The sequence below is a fragment of the Phalangium opilio genome, unplaced genomic scaffold, assembly GCF_054372755.1.
Source record: "Phalangium opilio isolate 3A_F unplaced genomic scaffold, DU_Popi_V2 ptg000209l_1, whole genome shotgun sequence".
Taxonomy (NCBI): domain Eukaryota; kingdom Metazoa; phylum Arthropoda; class Arachnida; order Opiliones; family Phalangiidae; genus Phalangium; species Phalangium opilio.
The window spans coordinates 5696189-5713791 of NW_028324217.1; the positions used below are offsets into that span (position 1 = coordinate 5696189).

The 17603-nt window shown below is 38.4% G+C and overlaps 2 protein-coding genes across 3 annotated transcripts; both read left to right on the forward strand.

The window, feature by feature from the left end:
• Positions 1–104: 104 nt before the first annotated feature.
• LOC149618648 (glycerophosphodiester phosphodiesterase 1) lies at positions 105–7865 on the forward strand. 2 transcript variants are annotated; one of them, XM_089855216.1, is made up of 7 exons: positions 107–372; positions 721–927; positions 2430–2605; positions 2683–2788; positions 3516–3608; positions 4611–4828; positions 4903–7865. In XM_089855216.1, exons 1-7 carry the CDS (start codon positions 370–372, stop codon positions 5027–5029), a joined length of 930 nt encoding a protein of 309 aa, XP_089711342.1. In that variant the 5' UTR covers positions 107–369; the 3' UTR covers positions 5030–7865. The 2 variants fall into 2 exon arrangements, with proteins under 2 accessions (XP_089711341.1, XP_089711342.1); XM_089855215.1 differs by having other exon boundaries at positions 105–927.
• Positions 7866–12208: 4343 nt separating this feature from the next.
• LOC149618649 (noggin-like) lies at positions 12209–14841 on the forward strand. Its single transcript, XM_089854078.1, has 3 exons — positions 12209–12368; positions 12933–13188; positions 13856–14841. Coding segments are annotated over exons 1-3 (834 nt in total). The 5' UTR covers positions 12209–12366; the 3' UTR covers positions 14432–14841.
• The last annotated feature ends 2762 nt before the right edge of the window (positions 14842–17603 follow it).

Genomic DNA, 17603 nt, shown 5'->3' on the forward strand with positions numbered 1-17603 from the left:
GACCCCCTTAGTTTTTAAAAATGTTATGGGACATTTTAAAATTTGATTGGACAATGTCCAGTGTCCTGTGCTTATTTCCGGCTCTGCAACGAAGTAGCTAATTTCTTCAGACATACAAATTATTCCCGTCATCGGTTTGTCGATACCAATAAATTGTTCCTATAAATACTATTTAACTGTCGAATTTTAAAACTTAAATTATGTATACGATGACAAGTTCAAATCAGTTCAGCATTTCTCTTTATTGATTCATTCAGGATTTCGAGGATTCATCCCCGCCCTGTGGATTACGGCTTGTTGGGAATTGTGAAGAAATAATTTAAAACATTTAATTTTAAGGACTGTTAGTGATAGAAGAATACTTCAATCATGGTATATTTCGAGAACATTTATTCATTGAAAAATTTCCATTTTTTTGGCATTTTATCTTTACTATATTAAAATAAAAGGGAAGCCCAAAGAAATTTTAGGCCAAGGCTTAAGGACCGTTGGCCTAAATTCCATTATATTTAAATGCTGCTATTTATAATAAAAATTTATTTGTAAAAATAAGGCTTGATATAAATCAAGCCTTAATTTTAAAACACATTATATAAGATTTTAATTAAAATATACCACTAACCAAATATGAAACCCGCTATAACGGTACCCTTACGCGTAGTATTAAGTGTCATACAACTATGCCTGGGGGCATATTTTATTTTGTTAATCGCAATTCAGCCGTCTCTCGCCATGGGATTGGTGTATTTCACAACAATCGTCACTGCCCTCATTGCTGCGGGGATATATCAACTCATGTTACCCCCAACAGCCCCTAACATAATGAGACAAGTCATCTATGGCAATGAGCCCAATAAACTACCCATTTATGGGCATAGAGGTGCTGGGCTTGATGCCCCTGAAAATACATTGGCAGCTATCAGAGAAGTATGACATCATTTAGTATGGTCAAGTTCGTTTGTAAAGAATTTATCAAGAGGTTGAGAGTTGAGACAGTACAGACTATTTAGCAGACGATTTTTGGTTCATAGCTTTTCTTGCCAAGGCTTAGAATCTCTTTATTTGCTTTTTGAAGGGAAGTAGATTATTTAGCAGACGATTTTTGGTTGAATGCTTTTCTTGCCAAGGCTTAGAATCTCGTGATTTGCTTTTGGAAGGGAAGTAGATTTTTTAGCAGACGATTTTTGGTTGATTGCTTTTCTTGCCAAGGCATAGAATCTCGTGATTTGCTTTTGGAAGGAAAGTAGATTATTTAGCAGACGATTTTTGGTTGATTGCTTTTCATGCCAAGGCTTAGAATCTCGTGATTTGCTTTTGGAAGGGAAGTAGATTATTTAGCAGACGATTTTTGGTTCATAGCTATTCTTGCCAAGGCTTAGAATCTCGTGATTTGCTTTTGGAAGGGAAGTAGATTATATAGCAGACGATTTTTGGTTGATTTCTTGCCAAGGCTTAGAATCTCGTAATTTGCTTTAACAAGGGAAAGTTTTTAATTCATTTAAGGGATCAATTGATTTGAGGTTGAGATCAATGACAATCTTACAGTAGATTATTTAGCAGACGATTTTTGGTTGATTGCTTTTCTTGCCAAGGCTTAGAATCTCGTAATTTGCTTTTGGAAGGGAAAGTTTTTAATTCATTTAAGGGATCAATTGATGGAGGTTGAGATCAATGAGAATCTTATAGTAATGAGAATCTTATAGTAGATTATTTAGCAGACGATTTTTGGTTGATTGCTTTTTTTGCCAAGGCTTAGAATCTCGTAATTTGCTTTTGGAAGGCAAAGTTTTTAATTCATTTAAGGGATCAATTGATGGGTTGGGGATTGATTTTTCTTTCTAGTGATATGTTGTGTACAACTACAATTGCGCAAAACTAAAGCTGAAGTAATTTAAAGGTTTAGATCAATGACAATCTTACACTAGACTATTTAGCAGACGATTTATGGTTGATTGCTTTTCTTGCCAAGGCTTAGCATCACGTATTTTGGTTTAGGAAGCGATAGTTTTTAATTCATTTAAGGGATTGGCAACTTTGGTCAGAAAAGGGATCAATTTATGGGTTGGGTATAGCTTTTTCTTTCTAATAAGATAGTGTGTATCTCACACACTAGACTATTTAGCAGACGATTTATGGTTGATTGCTTTTCTTGCCAAGGCTTAGCAGCTCGTAATTTGCTTTAGGGAGGGATAGTTTTTAATTCATTTAAGGGATTGGCAACTTTGGTCAGAAAAGGGATCAATTTATGGGTTGGGTATCGCTTTTTCTTTCTAATAAGATATTGTGTACAATTCCACAATTGAAAAACCGGTAGAACTGAACCAAGGCTTAACTCTAAGCCTTAGCCTTTTACAAAAATTCGTTACAAGCGAACAGAAATACACAATGAAACACTGAACCTAATGACTAAACACTAAAAACACAATCAGGCTAAAAAGAATGGAGCTGATGGTGTTGAATTTGACGTAGCATTTACACGTGATAATATTGCCGTGCTCTTTCACGATGACGAAATCGACCGAACAACCGACGGCACAGGTAGATTGGACGAATTAACTTTTGACCAAATTCGAAGTTTAGATGCCTCTGCTAACCATCTATACCAGTAATTTATAAAATTAACGCTTTTAAATTAATTGGGGTATTAATAATAATTTCTAACCCACTGTATGATTAACATAGCGATAGATATAAAGGTGAAAAAATTCCCACATTTGAGGAAGCGCTTGAAGAATGTCTTAAGTTGAATGTTCGTATAATAATTGATCTAAAGGATTACGACTTTAAGGTACATTTACACGGGGTTTTTCTAATGATTTTAACCACAGCCCACTCGATCACGCAAGTTGCACGCGCTATAGAAGCCCCCTCAATCGACCCTAAAAATGAGAATAATCGACCCTAAAAATGAGAATAACATATAATAGGTTCGGTCTAAAATTCAAACCCGTCTGGTTTTATTTTAACATGGGCGTCTATGGGAGGGGACCAGTTTTATCAACGTTTTTGGCAATATTAGTGCATCTACTGGTTCAAATCTCTTGAATTTTTAATGAGACGTGTATTGAAAGGTTTGATATTATCCTGTAAAATTTAAAGTCTTCAGCTTTAATAGTTTTTTTAATAAAAAATAAAAATCATCACATAGTAGAGAAATTGAAGGATTTTTATTTTTTATAAAAAACTATTATAGCTGAAGACTTGAAATTTTACAGGATAATATCAAACCTTTCAAAACACGTCTCATTAAAAATTCAAGAGATTTGAACCAGTGGATGCACTAATATTGTCAAAAACGTTGAAAAAACTGGTCCCCTCCCATAGACGCCCATGTTAAAACCAGACGGGTTTGAAAGTTTAGACCAAACATAATGTGAGGCGCCGCATTCGCGAGTTAACATGTAAAAAAAATCGTTTGGACGGGCTTCTAGAGCGCGTGCAGCCAGCGTGCGTAATTAAGTGGGCTATGTTTTAACATAGCATTTTACTTATATTTAATTAACAAATATGTTTAGGCTGTAGCTATGGTGTTGGAAATGTTTAAAAAATATCCTGAACTTTACAAAACTACTCTAGTGGCATCTTTCTATCCAACTGTTATTTACCAGGTAACGTTTCTAGTCACTTAATACTATTGTAGATGGCGCTAGGGTACTAAGGTTAACGTACACTTCGTAAAAAATATACCGCGGGATTTGAACTGAAACGGACCACGCGGAGGGACGGGGCTATTTTAATAAGCCTTTGTGATTAAGATTCCAAGGCTTTAGTGATTGCTAACTGAATTGGCGAGTTATATGAGATTCTTAAGCCTTTTCTAGCGACGAGCACTGTCTAGAATACTAAACCTTTTACAAGAAGAATTTGAGGCAATCATTAGCCCTTGGCGAATTTCTATTATTAGCTAATCGTGAGCCAATAGGTCTTGCGAGTTGTAGTTGCTATCTGAAATAGAGTAATTGTGAGTGCTTAACGCGCGATCTTAACTGATAAATCTTGGTCAAAATGATGCGTCATGTGCATCAGAGTCAAAATTACTGAAACGTTTCTTCTCTGAAGCAGCCGACGCATCATTTAAACCCCAGATTTATCCGTTAAAAATCATCCATTAAGCCTTTGCACGCGTATCGGATTCGGGAATAAGGTGGATAAGACAATACCATGGATAAAGAATGCGCGTGAGGAAATTTGTTTTCACGCTATAGGATAGGCAACTCCCTATCTCGGACGACAGCTTATTCTGTATATACTCTGTTACAACATCGGTTGTCAGCACGCGCAAAGCTAGGTCTCTATATAAGCTAGCCTTGCGCGTGCTGACAAGAGACAAAAAACTTCAGGATATTTTAAACGATTTTAAATCCTGAAGATCCTGAAGTTTTTTGTCTCTTGACAGCACGTACAAATCTACGTTACATGGATACCTAGCTTTGCGCGTGGTGACAACCGATGTTGTAACAGAGTATATACAGAATAAGCTGTCGCTCGAGATAGGGAGTTGCCGATCCTGTAGAGTGAAAACAAATTTCCTCACGCGCATTCTTAATCCATGACAATACTATCTGATATCAATCTAAGCTCCACACAATCTCTCGATCAATCAATTTTAGCTGCGTCAAGCTGATTTAAACATCGCGACTGCGCTAACATGGAGACCAAGATTTTTCGCGTATCACGAAATTGTCGGTGGCCGTCCTAAATATACGTCCCCATGGAAAATGGCACTAGCAATCATAACGGACAATATTTACGAATGGGCACTTCACGGCTGGTTATGGCACATCACGGGGGTTTCGACCGTACTAATTCACAAGGATGTTCTATCACAGTACGTTTGAACTCCAAGTTTATGCCCCGCCCCCAAATAAAGAAAACCTTCTAATAAGCCAGTATCATTTTTAGCGAATACGTCCGTAAATGGCGTAAAAACAAAATGAACATCATTGCCTGGACCGTCAACCATCAGGTTGAGAAAGATTACATTAACAAGGAACTTCAAATACCAATTATAACAGACACTCTACGATAGGTTGTAAATTGTAATTGTTAAGCCTTGGTTGTTTCGAAATTTATTTTATAAAACCGTTGTTTTATACCGAATTTTTTTTACTATCATATATATTGACGATGATTAGATGTTTTTGGATTGTAGATTAGTGTTTACATCGCCTGACGTTTTTGTTGTCTGTAACTTTGTTTTTATTTTTGTTTGTTTGTTTGTTTGAAGAATAGGGAGGGGTCAAAGGGGGCGGGGTTTAATATGGCGCCTCTACTTACCGCCAAAATGGCGGCAAGGGGACGGGGATAAATGGATGTGGTTTAAGATGGAACCTTTTCTCTCCGCCAAAATGGTGGCGAGGGGATAAATGGGTGTGGTTTAAGATGGAACCCTTGCTCTACGCCAAAATGGCGGCAAGGGAAAGGTGATAAATGGGTATGGTTTAAGATGGAACCTTTGCTCTACGCCAAAATGGCGGCGAGGGGATAAATGAGTGTGGTTTAAGATGGAACCTTTGCTCTCAGCCAAAATGGCGGCGAGGGGTAAATGGGTGTGGTTTAAGATGGATCCTTAATTTACTTGCCGCCAAAATGGCGACGACCTTTAGAGAGTGGAAGGTTAGTGAGGAAATGCGCCTGACTGATTAGGTAAAGGTGAATTTCACCCCTTTGTCCACTCCCTACACTAACGAAATTTTAAACGTTACTCTGCTGCTGTGATTGGTGAGATCCTATTCTACTTGTTTCAATCCTGTTCTCATAATTGGTTTATGAATTATACAAAAAAACTATAGAGGAGGCACGGGGAATCCTTATGTATTAATTTCTATTTAAGGATGAAACTGCGCGATGTGGGAGGGTACTTTCGTAGGCTCCTTATACTAGGGCCATGTAGACGTCAATAAATATATATAAGAAGTATATAATACTTCTCTTCAAGATAAGTGTACTTACCACAAAGCGGGGTAATTGTAACATGATTCTTCCCAACATTAGAATTAACATTTATTATAGCAAGGTTAATTGCTAAACCGAATCACATACGCCATGTAAATAGTTAATTCCTCATCATTACTATATCTATTAGCGCTGCTTAACTATTTTCCAAGGCACATGCATATGCTTGTGTGTTTTGAACCCACGTCAAGACGGGGTTTGTGGGGGTTGATTGCTTAGGATTTAACAGTTATAGAATTCACCCTAGCACAGTGCGATGCCCAATTGAAGTTGTTTAGCGGGAGAGGAAACAAAAAGGGGGTCCCTCGCCTGGTAAGAATCATGTTACATAACCAAAGTATTAAGAGGATACAGAGTGTCACCCTTCCTCTATTATCCCCTTCTGATATAAGCTATAAAAACATCGCAACACTAATAAGAATTCCCAGTGTCACCTCGATAATTACATGGTCAATAACGGGATACGGAACAAGCACCTCCCACCTCTATAAGTATTATCGTACCCCAATCAGAGTGACGGTTAAAATTCAAATTTCGTGTTGTGTTATCGTATGACTATTTTCATGTACAAATATCCTATTTAAGCATTAGTACGATTAGCAAATTGAATTAATTTAAAGTTAGGAAACAATTTACATATTCTGACGCGCGTGTATATTTTTAACAAATCCGTATATTAGACATAGGTCTAGAAAGGCCTATATATGCCTTAAATTATTGTATATGACGTTCCTAGAACTTAAAGGGACTGTAAAGCAGGCGTCAACGGATGGATAAAAATAATTTGAATCGTGTCATAGGCACGTGACTGAGGAAAGGCGTGTTTCAAAAACATAGTTCCGAAAACTACCACCTAGGTGAATTGGTACTGCAATATCGCGAAAAACAAAGACTAGATGTCCAGTCCTGCACCATACGGAGTCTTTGTATCTTGGCGTCACGTGGCGCCTGTGACGTATTTCAAATAATTTTTGCCCATCCGCCGATTCCTTCTTTTACACAGTCCCTTTTAACTAGGCCTAAAAGAAAATTTTGATGACTCATATAAAGTATTTAGAGTGATTCAATTATTAAAATAGCCCCCTAGATGGCGCTAGAATTTGGGAAAAATGATATGAATTTAGTTGTGTCAAAGCTACAGTCTTTCCTTATCTCACATAATGCACCATATCGACGGTAAACCCTCAGAATAGACCATTCCAATAATTACTCGTAGAGAAACAGCTGCAGAGGGGTCAATTCCGGGTCGCCAAGAGGCAACACCAGATGGAGCCAGAGTTCACTACACGCGGGAGGCAATAGAGCTATTTTAGAAGCCTTAGTGTGACGTCACCCATACTATTTGCACATAGAACCATACCAAAGTGGTACCAAACATGGTTGGCCACTAGCTGCCAAAACTAAGCCCGTGACGTTTTACCTAGGCACTGACGTCACAACTAAGATAGCTCTTTTGCTTTTCGGTGCACCCCTGTTCAACCATGTCAATAATGGAATGGTCTATAGGGGCATACATCGCCAAGGGGATTTACGATGACCCAAGCTAGTTCACGTGCTTGTTTCGAACATTGTAGATCTCTGAACTATATTTATTGTGAACATTTATTTATGAATGTGTGTATGCATGGAATGTTTTTACGTTATAGTTTTCATGAACGAAATTAAACGAGTCACAACTTCAAAATAATAATATAAAATAAATCACTATCATGATCTTACGTCGCAAATAAAATTAACACTAATTCTGTATACAGAATACCTATATTTCCTAATTACAGTTATTATCAATCAATTGTCGAAAAAAAAAAACAAACCTTTGAACATTTTTTCTCCAGATCTCAAATATAGAAATTCACAATTGTAAAATATAACCGCATCTATGCCTAAATAAAAAAGAATTAACAAATTGATACTTTTGATTGGTTATTTTAAAATTAACGGCTTATTTAAGGCACATTTTTATAATAACATAATTAGTCAGTGCAGGAACCCATATAAGACCAGCCAACATGAGAAATAGGAATACTTAACGCCACTAAAGCCTAATATTATCTTTGAACGTTCTTTTGTCTTATATGGGTTATTATTACTCGGCCCCTGTTTGAAGCAACCCCAAGTTTTTCAGGGGCGTCGGAACGTTTTTGAACCTGGGGGGGCTGAGAATTTTAGCTGGCCTTATATGTGTTTGAGAAAAATGCTTGAATAATGGGAAAGTTTGAAACAAAGGTGGACATGAAATCAGGGATGTCCTTATTCACGTACACAATCAAACAAAATGCAATTATAAATTTTGTTTTGATGTAAGCTGGGTTAATTCTACTGGTTTTAAGTTTCACTTATTGACCCATTAGTCATTTTAAAAAAGAGAAACTTATAAGCATAGTCAAGTATTACGCACGGTAATTATAATCCGTTTCAACGTAAAAAATTATTTGCAGTTAATATCGAATAAATGAAAATTCACTTTGAGCAAGCTCTATATGCAGCCTTTCTTTCGGGGGGGGGGGAGGACTGTGAGAATTTACTCTGACAGTCAGGCCGCCTTGAAAGCGCTGAACCAGTGTCAGATAACTTCTCACCTGGTGCGCAGTTGCCTTGATCTGCTTGAGCGACTGGCGTCCCGCAACAGGGTCCAGTTGTACTGGGTGCCGGGGAATAGCGGACATCATGGCAATGAGCAAGCCGATAGGTTTGCTAAAAGGGGGCGAAGGCCAAGGTCTTGGGATCGTCACCGGTCGTCCCCATACGCTAGACGGAGTCTGCATGACAGGTTGACAGTCGTTCAAAATAAGCTCTGGCATAATATGGAGGGTGAGGGCCAGAGACAAACGAAACAGTTTGTCAATGGCCCCTGCAGGTCTAGGGCTAGGGACCTTATTGCGCTCAGCAGATGGAATATTTGGCTGACCACCGGTCTTTTGGCCGGACACTGTCGGCTAAATAGACACCTCCATCTGATGGGCCTTGCTGACGACCCTCTCTGCCGGTCGTGCCGGGAGAAGGAAGAAACTCCTTCTCACATACTGTGCGAGTGCGATTACTTCGCCTCACTCAGGTTAGAACACTTCGATTCACATACTGTGGAGCCCTAGCGGGTCTCTTCCATAACGGTGGAACAAATTCTACGGTACACCGCGGCCACAGGCCTCTTCAAGGCCTGAATATGAGGGTGCACAATATGCCTCTGGCATCGGTGCAAGGACGTGATCCCCCTCTCCCCCAATAATAATAATTCAATACCTTAAATTGTCTTTATTACTTGAAATATTTGTTAAATCAGTTCGTTTCGTTAACCACTCAAGAATAGATTTTGTTCTTTGACAATTTGGACAATGTTATTGGTTAAATTATGTCGGCTGCTAATTTTTGGTGGTGGCAAAGGGTTGATCTCTGGGTTGGCCGTTGACGTACAAAAGGTAATTTTTAAGTAGACGACACGGTCACGTGAACAACCGGAAGTAGTTTCTCCAAATTCAGAGCTGGTCCCTAATTACAAAGTTTCTGCTCCTCTTGGTATATTATCCTTGCTCAAATTGAGAGAAAGGTCAAAATTGGACGATTTTTGCCTTAGAACATTTGTGAATAGCCTCTAGTGAGATTTTGAGAAAAAGCAAGTAAAAGCTACTCTATCGGCATTGTGGATCGGGCCTATTTAGGAAGGGGGGGGGGTTGTTCATTGTCTTGGCAGTGGAGGATCTATTATAGGCCTAATTCTCTCGAGAGTGACAAAAATATTTTTCACCCGGGAACTTGCACTTGTCGAGAGGGGTGGAAACTTATGCCTTTTTTTTTGTTTTTGAGCCACGGGGATCACCTAATCACAGCTAAATAATATAATATTTTAAAATCTATTATTTTTACTGGTATTATTAACATTTATATTATTTATACTTTTTTTTGGCCTAAATTCTGAGGGGGCTCAGCCCCCCAGGTTCAAAAATCGAGGGGGCTTGAGCCCACCCTGCCCCCGGCTTCCGACGCCCCTGAAGTTTTTAGTATCGTTCGATGGGGGCAAATAGGACTATAACATACTCAAAGGGCATCCCCGTATCTCTAGTAAAACCAGTGTTGTGAGCCTCCAAAGTTGGGTGTAATGCTATTCCTAAGGAGGGGGTATGTTTGTGAACGTTTTACTTAATACTCGGCCCCTGTTTGAAGCAACCCCAAGTTTTTAGTATCGTTGTATGGGGGCAAATAGGACTATAACATACTCAAAGGACATACCCGTATCTCTGGTAGAACCAGAGTTATGATCCTCCAAAGTTGGGTGTAATGCTATTCCTATAGAGGGGGTATTTTTATGAACATTTGGATTAATTACTCGGCCCCTGTTTGAAGCAACCCCAAGTTTTTAGTATATAGTTGGATGGGGGCAAATAGGACTATAACATACTAAAAGGACATCCCCGTATCTCTAGTAGAACCAGAGTTATGAGCCTCCAAAGTTTAGTGTAGTGTTAATCTTAAGGAGGGTATGTTTATGAACATTTTGCCTAATTTCTCGGCCCCTGTTTGAAGCAGCCCCAAGTTTTTAGTATAGTTGAATGGGGGCAAATAGGACTATAACAAAATCAAAGAGCATCCCCGCATCTCTAATACAACCAGAAATACGAGCCTCCAAAATTGGGTGTAATGCTATTCCTATGGAAGGGGGTATGTTTGTGAACGTTTTGCTTAATTACTCGGCCTCTGTTTGTCTTTATCCCAAGTCTTTAGCATGGTTGGATGGGAGGCAAATAGGACTATAACATACTCAAAGGACATCCCCGTATCTCTAGTAGAACCCGAGTTATGAGCCTCCAAAGTTTAGTGTAATGCTATTCCTAAGGAGGGAGTATGTTTTTGAACATTTTGCTTAATTATATACTAATCTTATAAACTAACCCATGATGAGAATTTAGCATAATCGAAATCAGGGAAGTGGCATACTTATAGTTATTACATTTCTTATGCTGTTATCTCTGTCTAAAGATCACGTAGGCACGAGAGCGAAGTGTGGGAAACTCAAAAAGTCGAAAAACCCTTAAGTGTTTCTTTGAGGTCCAGTTACTACAACCCATGACCACCATGGTTAAAAGTAGAAAAGGTAGAAAATTGAGAAATTGCCCTAGATAGATGGTCCTATAGTTATTTGGGCAAGTTAGATCCCAAATCACTGATATTAACTAGACAGGTCGTAGCGCGGTACATCTCAAAGTGATTTATGGACGGTGCAGTACATAAGGTATATCTCGCTCTAAAATACCGTGAAGTTCAAATGTTTGCTATGGGGGCTCTTACAATGGACTTAAAAGTAGATACACCGCCTTCCTTCCCATGCGAAATTTTCCAGGGCGGTAAGGGGTGTGCCAAGGGGTTACGCACTAGTGAATTCAATACTGCCAAATCGGAGGGTTACGACAATAGAGAGCTTTCAGTTAGAGGAGGAGCTGAGTCTCGTGACATAATTTACGCTGCCATATTGGTGGGTTTAAAGCAGGAATGAAGCTGAGATCACCCAATATGGCTACCAGAACAGCGGTAAGACTTGGGAGGGTGTGACGTACTACTATTCCATCGAAAGCTCTCTATAGAGCTATCTCAGTTGTGATGTCAGTGGCTAGGTAAAACGTCACGGGCTTGGCTTTGGCAGTGGGCAGCCATGTTTGGTCCCGTTTTGGTTCCATGGGCAAATTACATGGGTGACATCACACCAAGGCTTCTGAGATAGCTCTATTCACGTTGTGAGCTAACTGGAGTACCCGCCCACTTTTCAAAGTATCATCTTTATACTGTGCAAACCCCGTCCATCTTTTTACGTGAAGCACTTTTGGATTACTACAAACAATGTAAAACAGTTAAGCCTTTGCCAACCACTGAACCCTGATGGCCTGACCCAATTAGACGAAAGATTTGAAATAAAAATCTAGTAATAAACCACTTCGATGTAAAAAAGGGGTAGTTAACCCTCAGTACTGTGACATAGGGAGTTGACCCATAGCCGCCTCTGCACATTCCCTGAACCCAAAGCGTCTAGAGCGCAGGCGCCGAAAAGCGAGATGAAAGGCACCCCTGTGTCTTTCCCTCTTGGTTAGATCCAAGTGGTCTATTTCTCTAAACTTCTCGTCGTAGTGTATAGCCCCTCGGGGGGTGTGCAAAGGGGTATTGGAGTATCATCCCCCCAGAACATGGGGGTGTGGGGAATTTTAAAAGCAAGTTGTATCTTGCCACGATAGGCTCAAAAATACCATGGAGATAGCTTTCAATAGATATCAGGTATAAATAGGTAGTAAGGGAGATTCGAAAGTCCATTCTTACCTTTTAACTGACCCACAAGTACACGAAAATATACCCGAGATCTAGCACTACCTTTGGATACCTTTCGGAGCCCGAGACATATCGTATTCGAGGACTTGTATTGAGGGATCGAAAATGTAAGTACTTGAATAATTGTTTGTCCTTACCTTAAGTGTTGTACATTTAGTTTGTCCTTACCTTAAGTACTGTACTACATTTAGTTTGTCCTTACCTTAAGTACTGTACTACATTTAGTTTGTCCTTACCTTAAGTACTGTACATTTAGTTTGTCCTTACCTTAAGTACTATACATTTAGTTTGAACCTACCTTAAGTACTGTACATTTGGTTTGTCCTTACCTTAAGTACTGTACATTTAGTTTGTCCTTACCTTAAGTACTGTACATTTAGTTTGTCCTTACCTTAAGTACTGTACATTTAGTTTTTCCTTTTAGTTTCACTAATGGTAGATTGATTCCATTTATACCATTTACACCAGGAGGCGAGGCTTCTTGGTACTGCACTTTGTCCGCCAATTAACCTGACATCCTGGTATAAATGGTAGCAATCCTCCTAGTCTGAAAACTATGCATATATATATTTGAAAAAGTGGTTTGTTTGTTCTTTATGAACAGTCAATAGTGGGAGTGGTTTACTTGAGACCCATACTTACGATAAGGTCTCTTTCTTCGGTTCTTACAGGACAATCATCATTCATTTAATATGCACCATGACGTGGCTGGTGACAACGACACGAGCTATGGACATTGTAGCTAGAAAGGGTTACACGATGACATTCGATGCCGATGTTGATTACGACGAACTTTTGGGTACAATCAAACAGCGTCCGATCAGACCACAGATCTCTTCAAGGATTTCGCCCATACAAATGGTGGCTTTGGCACCGAGATATTTAAGAAAACCTGGAAAGAAACATATGAATATCGATTATTTAAAGGTAACAATATTACATTTAATTTTGTCCGGGCCACTGTTTTCAAGTTTAGATTGTACTTAGTATTTTACGGATGACCCCTTAAATTTAATTAAGAAACTGATTAAGAAAATGACTTCTAATTTAATTAAGGGGTCATCCCTAAAATCCTCCAATATAACTCGAAGTCACAGAACAATGTATTCGCACATATTTTAATGTTTGCCCGCACTTTTATTAATTGTTCGCACATATTTTAATGTTTTTCCTCACTTTTATTAATTATTCGCACACGTTTCAATGTTTTTCCTTACTTTTATTAATTATTGGCACATATTTTAATGTTTTCCCTCACTTTCATTAATCATTCGCTCACATTTTAATGTGGAACACCCCTAAATATCTCTTCCCAAACTTTAACGAAATTAGAGATGTGAAATTACTGAAATTTTTTAAAACGTCCATAATTTACAGGATAAATTACCCATTCAAATTTTAGTAAAAATTAAGTTACCGTTCTGCGGCAATTTACGGTAATATATTTTTTAACGTGTTTACACCACGTTGAATTGTGAAAGACGTATTAGCCTCATATTTCATACAAAAATCAATACAATCAACACCCTCATATATCTTAAACCACGATTCAACAATTAAGACTAAAATTAAATACGAATTTATTCCATTGCAGCCCTTACTAGGGGACGACTTCCAACCGGAACGCATGTCCATCGAAGCCCCGAGCAACCGTACCTCAGTTATCACAACAAGAACCGATTCGAGTTGGGTGGGCCGAAGGTTAAACCAACAATTCAACAAAATAAATCTAACTCGCGATCTACCAGACGAAATTCTATCTAAGTCCCAACTGGATCAAGCGACAGTCGAAGCTGTCGAACGATATCTCTTCAGGAAAGCCTTCTGCCCTGTCAAGTTTACTTGGGAGGACGTGGGACCCTTGTTCTGGCCCCGATGGTTGAAGTTAGGGGAGTGCGTCGATAGGGACGGTCAGTGCTCGTGGCCACCCGGCATGCATTGCGTTCCGGCAGCTAGTACCACGGTTAGGTTACTAAGGTGGCATTGCAAACCCAAGGGCAATGGACGCCCGCGTAAAGGTAGAAGAGTTCCCAGGGTATCAAAGGCACCGACGACAAGACCCGATAGAAGGTCAAGACAAGCTAGCAATAAGGATAGTAAGAAACGACTTCGGTGTGAATGGTTAAAAGTTCCGTATCCAATCACAACCGAGTGTTTCTGTACTTGTTAGGCTTGAACCGATAGAAACTTCATAGTTTTCCCGTGTCAAAAGACATTTCAATTAATTGTTTAGAGGTCCCATCTTAGGTTAATTCTCTAACCACGCGGAGGGAGGCTAGCCGACTAGCAGTGCCTCTGGCGGTGCTTCTTGGCGCGAGGGAAATAACCCAAGATGTAATGGTATGGCCCATACTTCAAAATGAACTGTTCTGAACCGATGACTTTAATTATTAGGATTAAGGCTAATGTACGTGTAGTTAAAGGGAATATAACTTTTATAAGGTTAATGAAATATTGCAGCTTACGTGAAAAATTAAGGTTGTATTCTCTTGATGGTTTAAACGGTTAAAATATTTGTAAATATTTGTTTGTTTGTATATATATATATACCTAATTGAAATTAAATATTTATTTTATTAATTCCGACTTTCATTATTTAAAGTGATTGTGTCACTGTTAAGAAATTCACTATCATTTTCGAAAATAGCATGGAAAAGCGATTCTGAATAAAGTAGTGACACTCTATGTTAACTAGCAAGGAGCATATAGTAGCCAAAGACTGGGAGCTGTCATTACTTCATTTATGTTCACGTCGTATAAAAAATACACGATTTACCAATATCCCAAGATTAAGATAAGCTTTTAAAAACGTTTTGCTTACAAACAGTAGATTTTCATTCAAATATTACCTATGCACTTAGTCACTAAAATCACGCTATAAAATTTATTTCTTACAAACTATCCAATCACATTCTAAGGATTTCATACGTCACAGAATTAGAATATTTTAAACATTACGTATTCACTCTGGTAATATAATTTGAAAAATCCTTAAAAACTAGTGATTTTGTGGCATATAAATTAATTAAACTTAGGCCTTGGCTATAAAGCTTGTATTGTTTTCCTAACAAACTGTCCAATCACATTGTAAGGACTTCATACGTCAGAGAATTCGAATTTTTTAAATAATACGTAAAATTTCAATCTGGTACCATAATATGAACATTCCTGAAAAATTAGTGATTTTGTGGCATATAAAATTCTCTAATTACGTGAGTAACTTAGGCCTTGGTCATAAATCATGCCACCCTTACTAGTCTACAAGGCGAAAATTTCCCATACAAAGAGAATGACAAAAATTGCTAAGCCTATATCGTCAAAAAGTGAAATTCAAATTCAATGACAAGCATTTTCGTGATAATGAAATCGTTTCTAACATATCATTATCGTATCCACCCTTAATTTGCTGGTACAACAAGTAGTAATTAAGAAAGGTTATTAACAAGCGTACAACCAACCTACCAACCAACCGGAAGTTAATTGTATGCATGGTCATTTACTTACTTACTAATTGGTTATTCATTAGCAGCCAGAGAGATAGGAAAAATACCACCACATATCTCGTTAGGCTTAAGGTCTCGTTAAAAAACGATTAACCAAAACATGCACGCCATCACTGATTGAAAAGTAAAACTTGTAATGGAAAATACGTGGAAGCTAAAATAATTCTGGGTTTTTTAAAAAGAATAGCAAATAACTTGTAATTTCTAAATTGATATGTATTTGACAATGAAAAAGAATTCCTTGAAAAGTTTTCTTTTCCGAGGTAAATCACTGTATAGTTTACTTTTACTATATTTTAAAGAATGCGAGGAATGTTTAAATTTAACCAGAAGTAAGATGAGACCAGAAGTACTGAGCTAACCAAATTCTTCACTCGGCGAAAAGAATATTCTTGATAACACACTAACGGTTGGCCCTCTGGTAGCGGTTTCTGAATTTTCCCTCCAAAACGTGAGATGCTCGTGTCGGTAGACGGCCGAACTAGATTCAAGCACCCGCGCCCGTGTTCCGTGGCTTTAGGTTGAGGGGAAGAGGGTAGGAAATGTTTTTGGAACTCCTCCAATTTTTTTCTCTCTAGTGTAGGCGCGATGGAAGCGGCATAAAATCGTCTCAAATTTGTTCACTAGTGCCGGGATCTATTACCAATGCTAAAGCTCTTTACTTCTAGTCTCATCATACTTCTGATTTAACTTACAGAAATGAATAGAGCTACACAGGGTAATAAGTCTGCCATAAATTAAGGGGATGTTCTTAGGTTGTGTGTTAAACCCTTGATGTACAGACTCTGTCCAAGATCAAAGTATACCATGATGTTATCAAGTTCTCTTCATATTCGTGAGATTATATGAATAAATTCATGGCGTGATCATTAAATATGGTATCTCCGTTTCCATAAATACCAAAAAGAAATGGACCTACCACCCTCACAGCTTAAAATAGGAAGAAGAAATTCATTTAGAAAGTACCAACCATACGTGTCAAGACAAGAATCCCTTATTTATACCATGTAGGTATTTGGCGGCGTCACCGTTGTCAGACCATAGAAAAAGAATGTAAGTATTACCTAGACTGGAAGATCAAACATGCATATTTCGGACATCTAAGTCCTGACTGATTGATAATCAATGCCTAGTCCATACCACTATATCTAGGAAGCTGAAATTTTGCAGGAACGTTGTTCTTAAGTAGTAGGTACTAACTGAAAAAGATTTTTACAATCCACAGCCATCTTGAAAAATGGCGGCGAAATATGTAAAACGCTTACTTTTCTTATGGAAAAACGTCCGTATATCTCTCAACCGATTTCATTATATATACTATATTGATTTGCTATATAGTACGACTTTTAGGGTTGAATGAACATGCAGCCATGTTTAAAAATGGCGGCCTAAATAATAACTAGTCTCTTTGTCGCTAGTTCTCCATAAACGTGAACCATTTTTAAAACCTATTTTAGTTTTTCAGTCAAACAGGGTGGTGCTAGTTGTGGTTAAACTCAACTGATAAAACCAAATGGCGTCCATAAACAACAATGGCCGTCTAATTTTGGTTTTCATGACATTGCCAAGATAGAAAAAAAAGGACTTATGTTCTATTCGCCTTACCAGCCTCTCGTGAACTATGTCGCAGTTAAAGTCAAGAAACGGGGTGAGGAAATCCCTCCACCCCCTTTAGTGCACTGTTATCTATTCATTCTCGTTTTTTAGAAACATACCTATTCCTGATGGGACTAAAAATCAACAAAATATCCATATAGTAACGAAATAGAAACATCGGCATGTTGGCCTGCTGCTTGTCGGTCTAGCTAGCTACACTTGGTCGATGTAGTGAGAAATTAA

Coding starts and splice junctions, on each gene's coding strand:
- LOC149618648 (XM_089855215.1), top strand. CDS start 628: ATGAAACCCGCTATAACGGTACCCTTACGCGTAGTATTAAGTGTCATA. Junction 928..2,429: donor CATTGGCAGCTATCAGAGAA/GTATGACATCAT, acceptor AAACACAATCAG/GCTAAAAAGAATGGAGCTGA. Junction 2,789..3,515: donor TAAAGGATTACGACTTTAAG/GTACATTTACAC, acceptor AAATATGTTTAG/GCTGTAGCTATGGTGTTGGA.
- LOC149618649 (XM_089854078.1), top strand. Junction 13,189..13,855: donor TGAATATCGATTATTTAAAG/GTAACAATATTA, acceptor ATTCCATTGCAG/CCCTTACTAGGGGACGACTT.